Here is an 18,416-nt window from a genome sequence, read left to right as displayed (position 1 = left end):
TCTTTCCTTTCACAGCTCATGTTTAACCACATGTGTTTTGTAAAATTGCCCTTTAAAAATTATTTTTTATTTTGTTGAAATTCCTGTTCATCAGTAACACTGAGCAGATGCTCTGTCTGGCCATGCAAACTAAAAACATGCCCACAAGAGCTGCCTGTTTAAAAACAAACCTTTGGTGAGAAGAAAAATAATTAAGCTTAGGTATTTCCTTGGTTTTTACCAAAACCTTTTGAATGCAGCGTTTGATCTAGTGGCAATACAAGATGGTAAAATTTGCAATGCAGAGGGCTTTTCCAGTCATATATAAATGCAAACTTTTCTCTGTGTGAGATGTTACTAGGAGGCTCCCAGTATTCACAACTGAGCTTTTTTCTTTTGTCTTTGCCCTTGAAGTTAGACTGAGCCCTGGAGGAAGCTTGGGATAGATATAGTCTTTCAACAAATGTTGGGAGGTTGGAAATTAATGCTGAGTTCTCAGACAAGAGCTTATTGCTGTTCCTAACAATAGAAAAACAGGGATGAAACCAAACTCTACTGAATATTCCAATGACTTTGTGGAGTTTAACCTTCAGTTGCATGTGAGTAACTGGTAAATGGATTCAAAACTCCAAGAGACAAATAATCTTTTCAGTCAATACAAGGACTGAGGGTTGGAATTTTTACTATTTGCAACTGTTGTACTCTAACAGAGGAGTTAGGGAAGAGTTGCCACTGGTCTGTAGAAATTGTTCAGCTGATACTATCACTCTCCTATCCTGAAGTCTCTGAGCTTGCAAAACACATTGATCAATGCATTATAATTAGAGATAAGCAAACCTTGAAAGATTAATTAGCTAACGGGCAGCTGTGTGCTCCAGAGATGACAAAGTGCTTTGTAATGTTCAATGTTATTGCAGGTCTGAGTCAGGGGCCTGATTCGGAGAGCATCCAAATTCTGTAGTAGTTACTCATCTGGTCTAAGTCTGCCTCTGCTTCTTCAGTTGTCAAAACCTGTCTGAGTTCCTTATGGCTTCTTCATAATGTTTCCTATTGCCCTTATATTCCTACTTTAATTTTCTTCCACATATGCACATATGTATGCACGCACATTTCCAATCTCTTTCTGTTTTCTAGCAGAGGTGAGTGAGATTTGAAGCCACATTCTCCCCTTTCCGAATGATTTTTCAGTGTGATCTGAGAAGCGCAGAGAAGGCAAGTCCTACTCCTTGTTATGCAACCATTCCCAGATACTAGAGTGTTCAGGGCAGACCAGCTGGGCTGAAATAAGGGCACTGTGTTGTTTCTGTGACATCCTTCTGGATTAGCAGGCTGGCAGCACCTTCCCCCAGCACTTTCTGACCAATATGGACACCTGCAAAGAAGGATGGGGGGCCACAGCTTCTGTCTCCTGAAAAAGGTCTTCTCTTGTCTGACTTTTTCCAGCAGAGTGACTGGGCATCTCTGCGGACAGAGATGGCAAGAGAGGTCACCACAGCTGTGTTGCATCAGCAACTCTCACAGCAAAGAGGCAAGACAAGACCTTATCTATGAGACCCAGCTCAGAGAAATGTCCTTCCAAGGCTAGGAAATAAATCTGCTGAGCAGTTTTTCTTGTGGAGGCCCTGGGAGAACAACCAGTCCTGACCACAGCAGTGTGCCTGGGAACAGCCAAACCAACTTTGAGATGTGCACCAGGAACAGCTAATTCTTGAAGTAAGACATTGACTCCTCTGTATTTGAAAGCACAATGCAATGATTTATTTTTTGAAGAATTTCTCAATTTTCCTTTTATTTACCCCTTGCTTGTATTTTCTGGAAGTACTTCTCCAGGGCTCTGGTCTCTTTTATAAAGCACAGACATCAACAAACAAGCTAGATCTCTATCAACAGATAAGCACAGCACAATATTGAATCCCATAATTCCTATGAGAAATCAGATGCCTAAATACTTTTGTTGTTTTGGACCTGAAAAACTGAATATTTGTTTCAGCCTGCCTTATATCTGACTTAACTGGACCCTTTTGCCCAGCTCCTTGAAGATGGATGTTCCCAGGCTGAAGGTCAAATGCTCTGTGCTCTGTCAGGCTATAGAGGAAAAATAGTTTACTGAGTTTGCTGTCCTGACCATAGCATATATGACAAGATTTGTGGCGTTTAGTGGAAAAATTCAAAGTGAGAACATTTAAATCCAAATATTCCTGCTTTAGTGGAATTTTTACTAGCTATGGCTGTGGATTTGGTTTTACTGAAGGAGTTCATTTTTTATAGCAATTTTAAGAAGAACAACAGATGTTGATCTAAGTTGCCTTAGATCAAGGAGGGTTTGTGTAAACAACAAGAAGAAACTGTAGGTGTAAAAGAGCGGGTCAGCCCAGAGAAGCTCTGCCACAGGTTTTGGGAAGTCCTGTGGATATAGAAGATACTGTTCTGAAATTGCACCAGGAATTTCTAACTGGTTATAATCAGAAACTAGGCCAAAACACTGTTAGTCTCTCAGTTGCGCTGGGTGGTGTTGCTAGACTAGGAATCCTATCCAGGGATTGAAATAGTGGTACAGGCTGCTGTCAACAGACTATGAAAAGAGGAACCCAGAGAAAGTGGTGGTGAGATTGAAACAAAAATATGAAAGTTTGGAGCAGGTAGACTGGAGAAAAGCTATCACAAATGCAGCTGACAAAACGTCCTGCTCTGTTGGTTTAATAGGGGTCCTCTACTCCTAGTAGCAGCTGTCTTGCAGCTGGACTGGGACACTCACTTTTTTTGAAGAATACTTAATTCCTCGAGTAGAAGGACAGCAAAAAAACCTCCAAACCACCTCTATTGAAACGACAGGTAAACTCACACCACTTTTATTAATTAAAGAAGCCTTTGGAAGGACTGACAGGCAGTTGTTCCACACAGCGAGCCCACCACTGTTAGTGCTGCTGTTAGTGGCCGCAGGGCTGCGTCCTGTGTGTAACAGTGTAGCAGGGCCACAGCTGATTTTCATTCTGGCTGCCTCCCGTTTCCTTTGCGATCAAAATCAGCGCAGCCTTTGGAGGTTACAAATCCAAAGTACTACTAAGTGTCTAAACAAATCTCTATTAGGTAGTGTTGGATAGATAAGAGACCATCACGAGTGGATGTGCAACATGCAATAATAATTTCCTCCTAAAACTACAGTAGTTCATGCAGCACCTCTATTTTAATGTCAGATGGGAGAAGCATTGCTGAGCTTATTAAGCAGCCTGTAAGTAGCGTGGCTGCCCTCTCCCTCTTCCAGGGACTAGTCCCAGTGGGTGCCCCCGTGGCCTGGGCTGGCCAGGATACGGTGCCCAGACACCTGGTGTCAGTGGCTGTGTCACAAACACGTGTGATGGTGGGGTGAATGCTGCTCCTCTCCCACCAGTCATGGGGCTGCCATCCGGGACTGCTCCTCTGCCTGGTTTCCTGACAGGGCTGGTTCTATCAGGAGACTCCATTTTCTTTTCTAGAGCAAAGATTATGAATGTTATTTTCTTGAGAGCAAACACTGCCTTTTGTCCTCTCCCCAGTGGCTGCTCTTTCTTCTGTGTGCAATAACCAGAGTGTCTGGGGATTTGTGTTTGGGCATCTGAGAGAAGAAACCACAAGTAAGACCATTCAGCCCCAGCCAACAGCCAGTACATGTCTCTTCTGCCCAAGCCATTTTTGCAGGTTCTTACTGATGCATTTCTAAGACATGATAATCCTACCAGCCATGCTGGTACACTTCGAGTCATGGGGTGGTCATGGCTAACTGCTGATTTTAGTCTTTAGTTTCAGTGCACCTGAAACACTGCCAGCACTATTTCAATCTAAATGATTGCCCTGGGTCTGCTCTGAGGGGAGTCTGTGTTGGGTTACTCTAAACTTTCCAGCTCATCTCAGCCCATTTAATGCAAGCACTAGTGGTGCTAATGCCACTAATGGTGGCACTAGTCTGCTTTCCTCATCTTTATCAAGATAGAATTAAAATCTTTCACATGTTTCTTACAAATGAGAGCAGGAGGTCTGCCAGTCAGGAAGTGACTGGTTGAGACTGAGCCTGGAGGATCCATTTTCCTCGAAAGTGCCCAGATCCCGATGCCTCCTCCTGCATTTTTGGACCCCCACAGCAGAGTTTACAGCATGCATTTATTTGCCCTAAGACCAATGCACTTCTGTGAAAAGCTTCTGTCTCATTCATGATGAATTTTCCAATGAAAACCTCAACTCAGAAAAAAGTCTGTGCCTGACTCAACTCATCAGCCCAGAAAAAACACTGGAGTTTAAGCATTGTTCCCAGAATAAATTGCTGGTTTCATGACCAGCATGGTTAATAGCTGAGATGTGAATTATAACTTTGGATTATGATTTCTACACTGTGATAAGCCTGTGTAAGACACAATCTAACAAGTCCCCTTACTGGGTGTCTATTCACAGGTGGACTTCTGTGAATGAAAAAATCTATGCTAGTTATGCTCATCTAATAGCTTGCAAATGTGTATCCCTCCAGTTTCTCAATCCTACCCCATCATTTTGTTGCTACATGAGCCTTTTCAGAAGTATTAAAGGGGCACTGTGTTTTACCTTCTTGGTTGGGGTGACTTTCAGTCTTAGTACTCTGTGTAAGTAAATCCTCCAGATCTTGCAGCATGGGGTTGGTGGTGGCTTTGTTGTTTCTTTTGTTTTTCTCCTCTTCGCGTTGCTGCATCAATAAGAAACATTGGAGTTGGTTTAAAAGTGCAGATGTAATCTGTGAAATGGTGACCTGGTGCCATGGTTGGCCTGGCTAAGTGTTTGTTGGTACGAATGCAAACTCTTTGCGAAGTTCAAGGGGCTGAATCTTTGTCCAGTGACCAAGTGTTTTTGGGAAAGGAAGCATGTCCCAGGTAGGGGGATGAGAGCCTGGGAAGGAATGGCTCTGCTCCTGTTAGGACAAAGCACTTCCTCATAACATGGCTTAGGTCTACCAGACTGTGCATGTTTCTGCAACTTCCAATCTATCCTCTCTGTCGTTTTGGTTTATTTGAAATGTGGAGCTCTTGTGAGAGAGAGTGTCAGGGATAAACGCCAAAGGAAGAGGAGGAGGGTATGGCAGCACGGGGATGGGCTATAGAGCTGTCTTTGGTTTCACTTGTATGTATTTATGTCTTCAGAAGATTTTCTTCTGGATGGTAGAAGGAAGAAAATAACCTGTTTCTGCTCAGAACAAGCATGCTGGAAAGGGAAGGGAGAGGCTGCCCTCTCTTATGCAGTGAGAAACTTTGGATGGACTCCACTCCAGCTCCATCTCTCGCCCCAAAAGAGGTATTTGCCAATGGAAGTTTTTGTGTACTGGAGCCATGGAATGCAGGGCAACTCATGGCCTTGCTACAGCTGAGTGGTCCCAACCCACAGAGCAACCTTCATCCACTTGGCAAACCTGGCAGACTTTGGGGACAGCCACGACAGGTCTCTCTGAGCTCAGCAGGTCTTCACATGGGGGTCTCTGGTGGGCTCCAACTGCTAACTATCCCTGCCATGAACAGGCAGCTCTCATTCCTCTCTCCCTAAGCAGCAGGGCTGTGCCAATACCCTTCCTTTCCCCTGCTCTGCTGTGTACCTCTCCTCTTGCCTGGCTTGGCTGTCTCAGCAAACCTACAGGTGCCTGTGGGACAAGGATATGTAAAGGCAGGTCTTTGTCTTGAGGTGTTTCTGTTCCTTTGGGTAGCACATGGGCCTTGTTTTGTGGTCCCTTAAACCCTGATCACAGACCAAGTGCCCTTAAGTCCGAGTGTGCTGCAGCACGTGTTCAACTCTTGCAATATTTGAGGATGCCCTTTGCACCAAGGCACTTATTTTAAACCGTATGCACGAGTGATCAATTTTGGATTTGAGCATTTGAATGTAATTTTCGGAGTCTCATTTCTCAGTGCTCACATCCTCACTTTTAATGTTGCACCAGTCTCTGCTTTATGCAATGTTTTGCTTTATGTGGCACTGCTTCTTTGGTTTGCAGCCTGCCCTGTGCTGGTAAAATGGCTGATAACATTTGATGACATCACATCCTCTCCTGATGCAAGGCTTGGTAGTTTGGGCACATCTATGTCATACCAAACAGCATCAGGAAAGCTCTGGAGGAAACTGCCAGACCAGTACAAACCCTGGTACCAGAACACCTTTGCTGTTTCTCACTGAGAATTGTTCTCTGAGCAAAGTTGTGCTTTTGCAGGTGTTCTGCTGCCAGACCTTGTTCATATTAGTTCAGGATTCTCTGTGTTATAGTCCTCTACATATTGCAACCTCTCACAGTTCTGGATACCATGAGGTCCAAATCCTACCCTGCTAATTCAAGTCACTGCATTTGTCTGTACCTTGCTTTTCCTATTCACACAGCAGAGACAGATGCCAGCCTCCTGTGTAAGGTGTTTTGAGAATTACTGGTAAAAAATATTGTTATTGCCATGTTGTTATTTATGGCTCATTGCTTTTCAACTTGTACAAAATCTGGCTGTAGTTTTGATAGGCTTATCATTGTCCCTGGGAAATCTCAGGCACCAAAGCATTGCTCAAATTTCGAAGTAACTTATTTTTGTAGGTGAAATGAACTGTAGTTTTGATGTATGAAATAGCAGCCTATTATGGGATGTGACCATTCTTTGCAGTTAGCCATTAAATGCCATCAGAGGGGACTGAACAAGCATAAAATATGTCTTTTTCTTCTGTCACCAATGTATTCAGAAGTGAAGAGTAATTTAAAAGTATATGTTACACATCAGAATTGAAAGATGTATTTTAAGGATGACTTTGCCAGATCAATACTTACCATTTGCATTTTCTTCTTCAGCTCTGCATTGGCTCGCTGATACGCTTCAGACACAGAATTTAGGTAGTAGATGGCAAGGCTAGAAAAAGAAACATGTTGCTGTAGTGACAGGATCAGGAGAGAGAGAAAGTTTCACCAGGAGGGAACATTTAATTTTTTGCTTACCTTCTAATACCTAGTTTTCCCACCAGCTATCTCCAAACTGCTTTTAGAGGCTCAAGGCTTAGGAAAAATTCAGGCTGCCTTGGGGCATGGTCAACTGAGATGCGCTGAGCCCATCCAGTAGCTCAGTTCTGCTCAAACAGAAGAAAAATGACAACCCTACCCTCCTGCCTCCACCTTGGATAACCACGGTCTCCCTTCACTTCCTTTCCAGCAGTCCTGGTGAAACCAGGCACCAGCCTTGAAATTGAACAGGCACCAGGTAACACAGAGAGAGACCTTAGGAAAAAAACAGGAAACTCAGGAAATAGCAGCAGAACAGGGCCTGAAGCCTCTCCTGAAAAGCAGTGCTCAAGGAACAGTCCTCCTTCCCCCTTTGCCAGAATCAGTTGCATCCTGTATCCCCAGAAGGGACCCTTGAGAGTGAGCAAAGACAAGAATTGAGGGCAAGCAAAAGCCAGGTTGGAGCAGAGCCACTGGCTTTTGTTTCAATCCCTTCTTCTCCAAAAAGGACATGCCAAAACCAGGGGAAAACCAAGCCAAGCTGGAGGGAGCTGAAAGGCAAGCGGGGGTGGGAGAGCGCATGCTGGCTGCCAGTCTTTGGCATGCAGGGAGGCTTGTGTTTTAAAACATGCCTAAGTGTCTGTGTCTGTCTCACCACCTCTGACACCAGCAAGTAATATTTTGGTAGTAAAAAATGTCTCCATGATTTTTTTTTAGAGTGCTTTTATTTTTCTAAAGTATAAAAATCATGTGCTCAGTGGCTCAAGCCATTCCCAGGAAAAGTACCAGCTGTTCAGTTCACCACTGTAGCTGGTATTTTTTTTAAATAAAGTAGAAAATTCTTATATAAAAGGGGGAAAAAAAAAGATAGGGAAAAAAAGGTTTTCTGACAATTCATAACCTGATTGTGTGGCTTCAGCCCAGATTCAGCATCCTCAAACCAGACTCCAGGATTTCATCAACAGAGTGCATGTCTCTAAGCCCAGCAAGACATCATGTACTGGCATATTAGTTTCCAGGTGGGAGATCAGGAAGGGGTACTTAGGATGACCTTTCTTGAGTCTTTTTACAGGGGTCTGTCTAGAGGAAACACATTTGCTTCCTTTTACCTAGCATTACCTCAAAACTCAGTCCTGGTGAACTGGGCTCTCTGTCCTCTTGAAAATTGTTTTTTTTTGTTCTTCTGTAAAGATGTGGTAGTTTTATTTCTTCTGTGTTATTAAGCTCATTGCCTAGAAAATATTACTTTTTAATCAGGGCTTTGCAACTGCCCTGCCATTTTTTTTGTGACTAGCCAGGATGTAAGCACCTGGAGCACCCTTGTTTTCATAAAGATAACTAGAGCTGGCTGTTCAAAGCCATCTGGGATGCCATGTACTGTGTTTCTGAGCTGGTTTCTCAGGTTCACTGAGTAACTGAGAAAATCCATTTCCAGTCCCTTTCCAGCCCTTTCTCACCCTTTGCATTAGTGTCCAGTATTGCCTCCAACCACCAGGGCTTTTTCCCCTGAAGACTCCTGCATTGATGGGAAGGGCATGAGCTCACCAGGTCCCTCTCCCAAACCACTGTGAGATATAAGCCCACTGTGCCTCCAGGCTAAGCCTGAGTTTCCTCTGTCCTTGGTTTACTGCAGGTTTATTGCTTAAGGGAGGTTGTGCTTGTTCAGGATTGAACTGACCTGAAGGGATCTTGAAAGGGAGAGGGGAAAGGGACAGTGTCACAGAAAGGTGATTTGATGGACATGCCTTTGGTGCAGTCCAAATCTGCAGGAGTCAGGCATGTTTGGATTGGGTTGTCCAAGCAATGATGAGGCAGTCTGTGTGATCCTCCAAGGTGCACACCAATATCCCGGACAGGTCCTACAGGTGTGCTGGATTTATTGCTGAATTTCTGATTTGCACTGCTAGTGCTGGCTCCCAAAAAAGGCAGAGCAAAGCCAGATCTTGGTCTGACTGTAAGCTGCAACATGAGCAGCTGTAAACTTTGCTGAGGAATGGAGTAAGCATTAGCAAATGGAGTTTATCCACTTTCAATGGGGTTCTTTAGGTCTACTTCCCTCTAAAATGGGCCTGCAGATGCACCCTCATGTTTGAGCTGCTAACTCTATCAGCTGGGTGAGAGTTAATTAATTTCTTACAGTGATGTGTTTTGGATTTAGAATGAGAACGGTGTTGATAACACACTGATGTTTTGGGTTTTACTGAGTCATGTTTATCCTAAGTCAAGGAGTTTGGTTTTTTTGTTGTTGTTGTTTCTTTTTAGTTTGGTTTTTTTTGTTGTTGTTTGGGTGTTTTGTTTCATTTTGGTTTTTTTGTTGTTGTTTTTCTTAATTCTCATGCTCTACCAGTGAGAAGGTATGCAAAAGAAACTGATAGGGAGCATAGCCAGGTGACCCAAACTGGCCAAGGGGGTATTGCACACCAGAGAACACCATGCCTAGTACATACACTGAGGGTAGTTACCCAGAATGGGGGTCTGGCATCAGTCAGCAGGTGGTGAGCAATTGTATTGTGCATTACTTGTTTTTTTCCTTTTTATTATCATTATAATTTACCATTATTACTATATTTTACTTTGTTTTCACTAAGTTCTTATCTCAACTTACAAGTTTTACTTTGATTCCTCTCCCCATTTACTTTGATTCCTCTCCACTGGGGGGGGGAGAGAGAGGGGATTGAGCAAGTGGCTGTGTGGTGCTTAATTTCCATATGGGCTTAAACTATGACACCCTGACTCCTCTCTTCTCTGATTTACTGCTTCCCCAGATCGGGGGAGAGTGTGGGTCACTGTCCTTTTCTAGTCTGCACAGGAATTTTAATTTTCCCCTCTTCTTGATGCAGTAAGGTGCTTTTAGCTTCTGCCAGGAAGCTCTGCAGGCCACAGTTTGAAATCCTGCTTTCAACCTGAGTGGAATTAGGCTATATGCCTGTGTGTACGATATCTCTGCTTCTTATTTCTCTTTATTTCCTATTTCCCTTGTCCTTAGGCAGTTAGAAGCACGACAGTAAGTTTGACACCCATGTTATTCACTGGACCCCATCATTGTTTGAGACCAGGAGCTAAGAACAGAAATAGATAGAAGATGCATTTTGGATTGGACTTGGAAAAAAGAGAAGGGGTTATCATGACTAGAGAAAATTACTTAATTCAGTCCACAGAAGTGGAAAAGATGTTTTTTCAGTGTCTGCAATCCAAATCCACAGACCGTCCATTTACGATCCACATGTCACTATTGTAGAGGCTATTTTTACTTAGGCTGGATTGTAGGTTGCCTTGCCTGCTGCTTTGAGAGTGGTTCTCTGCCCATTGGGACTAAATGAAGCTTTTGCATTTCCCTGGTTTCAATCCTTTGGGAAGCTAGATGGGGAAGCGTAAGGACAAGCTCCAGCCTGGCCCTGTCTACCTGTCAGCAGCACAGCAGAAGCAGAGGGGAAGTTGAAGATTTTCAGAGACAAGGCAGGAAACTGGGGACTTGACTGAAAAGGAGAACAGAAAAGGACTGAAGCCTTAGGAAACAATCTTATATGGTAGCTATGATTTCATCTGGGATTATCCCAGAAAAAATGTGCATGCAGATAAAAAGCAGTACTTCTGCAAAACACCCAATGGTCTTGGGGCATGTGAGAGCTACTGCCAAGGGGCTGTAGGTCTGACTTGCCCAGGCACCATGGGGGAAACCACTTTTTTTAGAGCTGTGACCCTCTTCAGAGCTGAATGGCTGGAAATCAAAAATACATAATATCCTCAAAGGTCACACAGGCAGTTTATCTGGGTGGGAAAGGAGAATGTTTTAGGTAATGTGGACATAAAGTATCCCTCAGTTTTCAGAGAGGAATCAGGGCAGAGACAAAATGGTGTCTCAAGGAGAAATGGACTAATGGTAAGGCTGTGGTGTGGGAATAGCCAAGAATGGGAAGGGGTGATAAAAAGTGTCTCATCAACAAATAAACTGGATTTGTGCTGTTCCTTGTCCCAGCTGTCAGTGGGGGAAAGGGCAGGAGATTGTAACTGAAAAAAAAACATTATTTTCAAAGGTATTACTGCTCTCCCATCAGTTTTTTTGAGGGCTGCATCAAAGCCTCAGAAATCTGGCCTATAGCCCTTTTGTAAAGGTGGTCCATTTGGGAAGTGTTAGTTCTGCAGTCTTCATCTCATGTTTGCAATAGCATCTGCCAGTGCTACTGTAAAGCCCACAGGAATAGAGTTTATAACTCAATAATATGCTTGGTCGTAATAGGGATGTGATGTGAGACTTCTTGTCTCCTGCACGTATCTGATCTGATTCTTCTAAGTGTAGGATCTGTCTGCACAGTATACGATCATCCTTTTTAGGTTAAAATGAGTAAGTAGCTTGAGTCAGGTAGAGGGGATGACATGTCGTTTTAAGTTTAATTGGGATTTTTCTCGGGTTGTTTCTGTAAGAAACTTTGTAACGATGGGAACTTGTATTTGATTTAATTTAATGGCATTACCTTCGGCCTAACTATTCAGAATGAAGCATCTCCGTGCCCAAGTTGTACTGGATAAGTCCAGAGGCCCACCTCCAATGTGTGTGGATGACCCAGGAAGAGTCAAGCAGGCAAGCTCTGTATGTAATAGGCACCCCAGTTCTGTCTCTTTCTCACATTGGTTAGTCTAAAGTCTGCCTATAGAATCTGGCCACAGCTCTCCCACTTACTTTGATAGTTATTGGAAACCTTGATAATAATGGCAAAAATATCTTTAAAACAAAAGAAAGAACTGCCCTGATCCTAGTACTGCTGAAGGTGCTATGGGTTTAAGAGTGATTTCAAAGCTGAAATGATCAAATGGCACTGAAACAAATTCCAGAGGTATTATTTGGAAAATGAAAAATTAAAACTCCCAAAAACCCCAACAAAACTGACAATTTTTCACATTTTGGGACATGTAATTTTTGAATGCCCTGTCATGGCTGTGCTCTAAATACCACCAGCTGTGACAGAAATTGCTTCTCCAGAAAGCACCAGGCTGAGACTGTCCATTTATTTCCTGCTGGCTACAGAAGATTTTTCATATGGAAGCTGTGACAGCTTTGATATCTACAGGGCCTTTGTCAGCAATGTGTTTAATCTACAAAGTTCTGTTTAATTGGGTCAGGTAATTAAATTTGGGGAAATTGGGTTAGGCAAAGGGGAGGGGGGTAGAGAGCATGTGTCTTCCCCAATCTGTACTGTTATCTCAGCAGAAAGTGTATTTAGACCTCACTAATATCCCAGAATTTTTGGTTTTTAACCTTCTTCCCCAACCCAGACATGTAATATTGCAAGGAAAACTTACACCATGAGCAGAATTGCAGGTATGATCAGTCCTGGATTTGCCACATAGCTGAAGATCTTGGCAACAAAAAGTGGGAAATCAAGCTCTATGGTCTCTTGAATGACGTCATACATTCTTTTTTTCCCACTGGAAAGACAAACAACCAGTTAAGGAGTGTAGATATTTCCTGTAGAAAGCCGTTCAGTTTAATGATGCTAAGTAGCATGCTTTATCCCTCTTTCAGTGAGCATCAGCTCAAGCCACCAAGGATTTTAAAATGCCTTATTTTAGATTATCTGTTGGTCCATTCATTCCCTTCCTTCCTCCACTGATTATAAGAACAAACCTTGCTAGGCCAACTTGCTCATTTATTTCCTTTTTGAGTTCTGACTGTTTACCCTCCTGAAATATATAAAAACTACAGACTGCAGTAACTATACATTTCTGATCAATATCTTGTTAAATATGGCCTTTTCATGACTTTCTATATGCAAATTCCTTTCTGAAATAATGAGCCAACTTGAAGAGCTGCTAAGTAATGACAAAAATAGCAAGCTGTGATTATTGCTTAATAGGAAACTCACTGAAAGAGTAATTTCTAACCAGATTGATAAAGCAGATGAGAGTATTCTGTATGAAAGGAGAACAAATCTGTAGAAGGCTGGATTATGCAATCGACCTTCTTCTCTCCCCAGCATCTCTGGGTCTGGGAATTCAACCCTATCAGTACTATTCCTCCTATTTCGGGCTTGTTGCCTCTTGGGAGCTTGCAGGATTCCACAGAGGAGGGTGTTGGACTCTGTTCTGATGATGAGAGTCAATAAAGGCAAACTTGGCTAAACAGTATCCCAACTTCATCAACTGCCAGACGCTCGGGAGAGCTGAGCTTTCAGTCGAGCTGAGTGGTGTGCCAGGGTCTGAATCAGGCTGAGTGGCTTTTGAAGGGTTGATTGGGAATTGAAATAGCTCTTTCACATTGCAGATTAGTCATCTCCAAATGATAGCATGCCTGCAACAAGTTTCTTGTCAGATCTTCTGACATTACTCATTGACACCTGTCCTTGTTATAGAACTAAGGGTATTTTGGTCTCTTGCCTTCTCCCCCAAGTCTTTCAGCTTTCTGTTGTCATTCTCTGTTAGCAAGCAGATAACCTAAAACACTGCCTCTACAAGAACAATTTGTTCCAAGCTGGCTCCTTGCTGAGTCAGATCCAGCAGGCCCAGGAAATGGCATTATTCAATCAAATTAGACTTTATTGGCATGTTAATCCAGTCCACTGGATGCTCTATGCAGTGCTGATTCTGTCCTAATTAAAAAAACCCCAAACCTACAACTATTTTTTTTTTTTAAGCTGCAAATCTTCAGGCCACCCCTATCCTTTTCCTGCTATTTTCCAGCTAAAGTCAACACACAAAATCTCATGCTGTGGGAGTTCTTATCTTTATGAAGGAGTGTTTGGACTCATTTTGCTCCCATAATGTTCCAGAGAGCCTTAGGGATGCTCCTAATTTTTTTTTATTTTTCTGGGGGCTGCACCTTGCTGTCCTCTGGTGCTTTCATTGCTGTGTATTGGGGAAACACCGGGAATCATGTAGCAAAGGAAAATAGCAGACAGGAGGATGTTCAGTGCTCCCAGCTGACTGTTTATACCCCATAGCTGCACATGACCCTTTGCCTCACATTGCTAAGGATTTAAGCTGATGGAGAAAGGAGGCATTTCACCACCTCTGTTGGAGTCCAGGTCTTCTAACTTCACAAAAATGTCCCAGAGCAAAAAATATCCTTTTTGGTGTTTTGCTAATACCTGAATGGTCCACAGTCAAAGGAGGGAGGCAGGGACATGATGGTGTAAGCCACAGGCAGGAGGCTGAGGAATAGGATCAACAGCAACAGTCCCATGTAAAAATTATTAGACTTGGATGCTTTGAAGACTCTTTCGTGAGGGACATTGCTACTCATAACAGCCCAGCACTGAAAATACATGGAGGTTAATAAGCGCAGCACGTTTATACCCACGAGCCCTGGCGCATAAAAGGATCCCATCCTGAAAAGGAAAAGAGAGGGACAGGTGCTGTTTTTTGACAGGCTGGAAGGTTTTCTGTTTTCAAAAGCAGGAAAACAACTGTTCATGTGGTGGCAAGTGTGCCCACAAATGAAGTCTGAGTGGGCTTTATGCTACCCTGTGCTCCAGAGGAGAAACCACCTGCATCCTTATTAGGGTATGGTCCCATACATTGAGGACCAGCGAGGACTTAGTCTCTTAGTGGTTGCGAAGGATTTTCAGTTTGTGACAAAAATGGCTTTGAGACAGCTTGGAAAATGTCAGGTGAATCTAACCTGTACAGGGAGACTCTCTTAAATGTGCAGAGATGTTGTAGTGTTGTAACAGGAAGAAATTATCAGTCCATGGCAAAAGGAACTTTCCTCTCAGAGTAGATGAGGGTGCTCTTTCCTGTTGCCTATTGCCTCTGGTGCTGCCACAATAGGGCAAAGCAGCTCCCATTTGCCCTCCCTTGGGGCAGTTCTGTGACATGCCCCTCCTGCCCAGTTTGATCTAGCTGGCTCTATGCCCACCCTTCCAGTGATGTGTAACCTCGTGATTCCCCCCAAACCCTTTCTAAAGTCTACCCCCAGCACATGGACCTAGTCCTCTTGGATAAGTAAGCTGGCATTTTTAAATTTTCACTTCTATAGTCAAGCACAGAAAGCCAAACAATCAGAAAAACCAGAACCTAAAGGTTTATCTAGTTGGCTTTCTAACTCCACTGACAGGTTTTCTAAATAAGAAAGGAAAAAAAAAAGTATCTTACCAAATCATTCCCTGGTTGAAAACCAAACCCAAAACATTGCCGCTAATGTCAAACTCTGCATAGGACGGCTGTATGGGGAAAGAAAGGAAAGTGTGTTGTAAGAGGTACCTGCTTTTGTTTTCTGCTGGGTATATGATGCTTATTTAAAGCTGGTAAGAAGGGATTCCTGGGAGGGCTCCCGCTGTGTGCATACTGCTTGAATGACCAGCAGCACTGTGGCAAAGGCAGAATTGGAGCTACTGTGCTGTGGGCTGCTGCTTCTCTCTTGGCTTGCTCAAAATTGGAAAGATATATGGAGGTGCTTAGAGCTGCTCTGTGTTTACCTCTCCCTGCTAATATAATGCCAGCTGCAAGCAAAGGAGCCATGGCAGGGGACTAGGTTTAAACTCCAGCTGGTGTGTCTGGTTATGGACTTACAGTTCCACTGTGGTAAAGTACTGAATGTTTAGATGGTGATAATGATGAGCTGGATATATCCATGTTCCCAGCTGGATATATCCAAGCTGCTGAAGAACAGAAATATAGGCAAAGGGACAGAAATATGAGGGAACATATGGCCTGATGGGTATTTGGTGACATTATACTCTGTACTAGGTGCTAGGTTACTCCATATAAAGCAGTATTGTAACTATCTGATGTGGGTGCTAATAGTGGCAGGTCCAGAACAGGTTTTCCAGACCACTCCCAGTAGGACAGCTAGGGAGTGGGTGCACTGATCTACTCGTAATCTTGCAAGGTACTTCCATCTCTCTCTGAATCCATCTGGTTTTGTCTCCTGTTACGTGAAACAACAGACTTCCCTCCACCCCTCCATTATTTTCTTCTGTGTTTTGTGCATCTGCAATACTGGCTGCTTTGGTAATGTAGCCTTTAGGAATACCAAAGAGTTCAATGCTGTTGTGAGTTACACATACATGAGAGGGCAAGGAAATGCTGCTTCCCCCACTGCAGCAGAAGTAACACCAACTTCCAACATCGATCAGAAGATGGTGCTGTGAGTAAAGCAGGTTACTGCCTGCAGGGTGGGCAATGAACAGGAAGTTCTGGGGCTTTGAGAAGAGGTATAGAAGGGCCCAAAGGTTTGGAGTTATAACAACGGAATGAATAACAGATTATTTTTTTTAACTCAGCTTCATGTTTTAAAGTCATTAGGTGAGGATGGAACTGATTGATCCAGAAAAGTGATGCAGATACTATCTACACCAATGAAATTATCAGACAAGACCAGAGGGCCACTGGAAGCATTCAGAACAAATTCTTTTGTAGCATTTGACCAAATGGCCCTAAATTACTTATATCTTCTCAGCTATAAGATACTGACTTACAAATCCAGCCTCTAGGTCCCAGCACCAACAGTAATTCACAAATCTCACAAAGCAAGCTCGGATGAAATCTCCCACCAGAATGGTTATGAAGGTCACCAGGATATCGGACACAGTGAGCCTCACAAACTCCTGAAATTTAAAAGAAGGGAAAAAACCATTTATGTCCTATAATTTCAGTAGTGGATTCAGGACTGTATTTTTTTTATTAGGCCATTTGTCTTTATATGACAGTTACCTTCAGAAAAGCGTAGCACGAGCAAACTCCCTGCCTGTTTTCAAACACTCGGCAGTGCCTAAGCTTTACCTTTGTGCTTGGGAACTATGAGCTCCATTACAGCTGTTAGACCTGATTGCTGCTGCTGGCATTATTGACTGCGCTTGTATGCTGTGGCAGCTCATAAAATTGGAGCAGAATGTTAATGCCAGCAATAATGCTGGTGTAAAATACACATACACCAAGAGTAATTTTGATTGTGCATCGCTCTGGTATGGCTCAGCTCCTTGACCTTCACATGGACTCCTGAGGAAAATGCTCAGCTGTAAACAAGAGCTATGAGTAAGTGTAGACAAGGGAGATGTGCAAGACAAAAAAGGTAAAATTGCAGGTGGAAGTAACACTTGTCAGATGGAGATAACTGGTATCCCAAGGATTCTAAAGGAAAGACACAAGAAAAGGTTTAAAAGTCTGGGGAGGAAAAAACCAGCTCAGTCACTCTGAGGATCAGCCCTTTCTGAGAAGTGATGGTGGTGGGTCTTCTCCCACTCAACTGAAAGCCACTCAGCTAGTGAAGACCCGCCGTGTGTGCACAGGAATGCACAGCCTCGTAGCTTGGCAAGCCCTAACCACGTCAGCCAATAAACAATTGCTTTTACTTTTTAAGCTGTGCATAGTGTGGCTGCTGAACTTCTTGGTGCAAGGTAGATGCAGGGTGGTGAAATTGAGGACTTGAAGGCCACCCTGCATGCCTTTCAAGGGGGTTACTTTTGCCTAATTTTGTTTTCATTCCATGGCCTCACCGCGTGTTATGGGTTGGGACATGTCAGGAGTTCCCTTGAGGCATGTCCTCTGGCTGGGTTTTACTCCTGCACCAAAGCCTCTCTGCAATGTGAAGGAAGTGCAGAAATAGATGGAGAAGAGCAGTTTGCTTCAAAGGCACAATCATGATCTGAACAAGAACATGATGCAGGCATGGCTGCAGACTACCCAGCCTTTTATGCTCCTCCTGGCAAGTGCTGCAGAGCTGTGTCTGCCCTGGTTGCTTCAGCTGAGGATTTCACTACCGAGGCTTGAGAACCATGGCCAAGAACTTGCATTGCCTTGGTGCTGCTATATGAGAGTAGGCAAAAGATGTGTCATTTGTGAGGAAAACTTCAAGCCTGGAAATGCTAAAGACATCAACAAGAAAAACAAAAAAATGAATCACCCCAAACCAACCCAGAGACTTGCTACATAACAAATTTCTTACGATGCCAACAGTTGTCTCCCAGCAGGGTCCCCTGGGCACATCTGCAGGGTCAAGGGGAGGTGGTGTAGCAGTGCTGTCGTTCCCCACAGACAAGTTGTGGTGGCCAAGCAGTGTCCAGTACGTGATGTTCTTTACCACGTCCTCTTCCGCCAGCTGCAACAAAGAGACCCCCATGGCTAAAACCATCACAAAATAGAGGTCTCAGTTTGGATATGTTTGGAGAAATCCAAGGCATTGGGTTCCCCCTTACCAGTTACCACCCATCATATAAGGCACTGCTTACAACAGATTTTATAATCTGGCTATAGCACAGAAACTGCTTCCCTTGGCCAGGAGCAGGGGAGCAGCAGCCCTTCTAGACCGAGAGCAGGTTGAGACTCCACGAGTTTTGGGGAGCAAGCAACCTGCTCCCCACAAATGGAGGAGTCAGACCTCTTTCAAAACTACTGTGTGCAGAGGGAGCCTCTATCCAGTCCTCCTTCCTCACATTCCTCATAATTTTTCAGGGCAGAGCAAAACACCTCAAATTCCTCTAATTCTTCTCAGCTTGAAATAGGGTAATTTTTTCTGTGGATCAGTTAGACGTTTATCCTTTCCTGCAGTTAT

General features: G+C 43.6%; 1 protein-coding gene across 1 annotated transcript in view; it reads right to left on the bottom strand.

Annotated features, from left to right (window-relative positions):
- Positions 1 to 3,197: 3,197 nt before the first annotated feature.
- TMC2 (transmembrane channel like 2) overlaps positions 3,198 to 18,416 on the bottom strand; it is a 31,957-nt gene continuing 16,738 nt past the window's right edge. The window contains exons 13-20 of the mRNA XM_018075120.2: positions 17,811 to 17,963; positions 16,345 to 16,473; positions 15,020 to 15,087; positions 14,014 to 14,253; positions 12,230 to 12,355; positions 6,767 to 6,845; positions 4,549 to 4,666; positions 3,198 to 3,448 (exon numbers count right to left, since the gene is read on the bottom strand). Of these exons, the coding sequence (XP_017930609.2) occupies positions 3,198 to 3,448; positions 4,549 to 4,666; positions 6,767 to 6,845; positions 12,230 to 12,355; positions 14,014 to 14,253; positions 15,020 to 15,087; positions 16,345 to 16,473; positions 17,811 to 17,963 (1,164 nt within the window). The remainder of the gene's footprint in view (positions 3,449 to 4,548; positions 4,667 to 6,766; positions 6,846 to 12,229; positions 12,356 to 14,013; positions 14,254 to 15,019; positions 15,088 to 16,344; positions 16,474 to 17,810; positions 17,964 to 18,416) is intronic.

Source organism: Manacus vitellinus, unplaced genomic scaffold (genome assembly GCF_001715985.3).
Source record: "Manacus vitellinus isolate BGI_N305 unplaced genomic scaffold, ASM171598v3 scaffold_3_pilon, whole genome shotgun sequence".
Lineage (NCBI taxonomy): Eukaryota > Metazoa > Chordata > Aves > Passeriformes > Pipridae > Manacus > Manacus vitellinus.
This window is presented reverse-complemented; position numbering and strand designations above follow the sequence as displayed.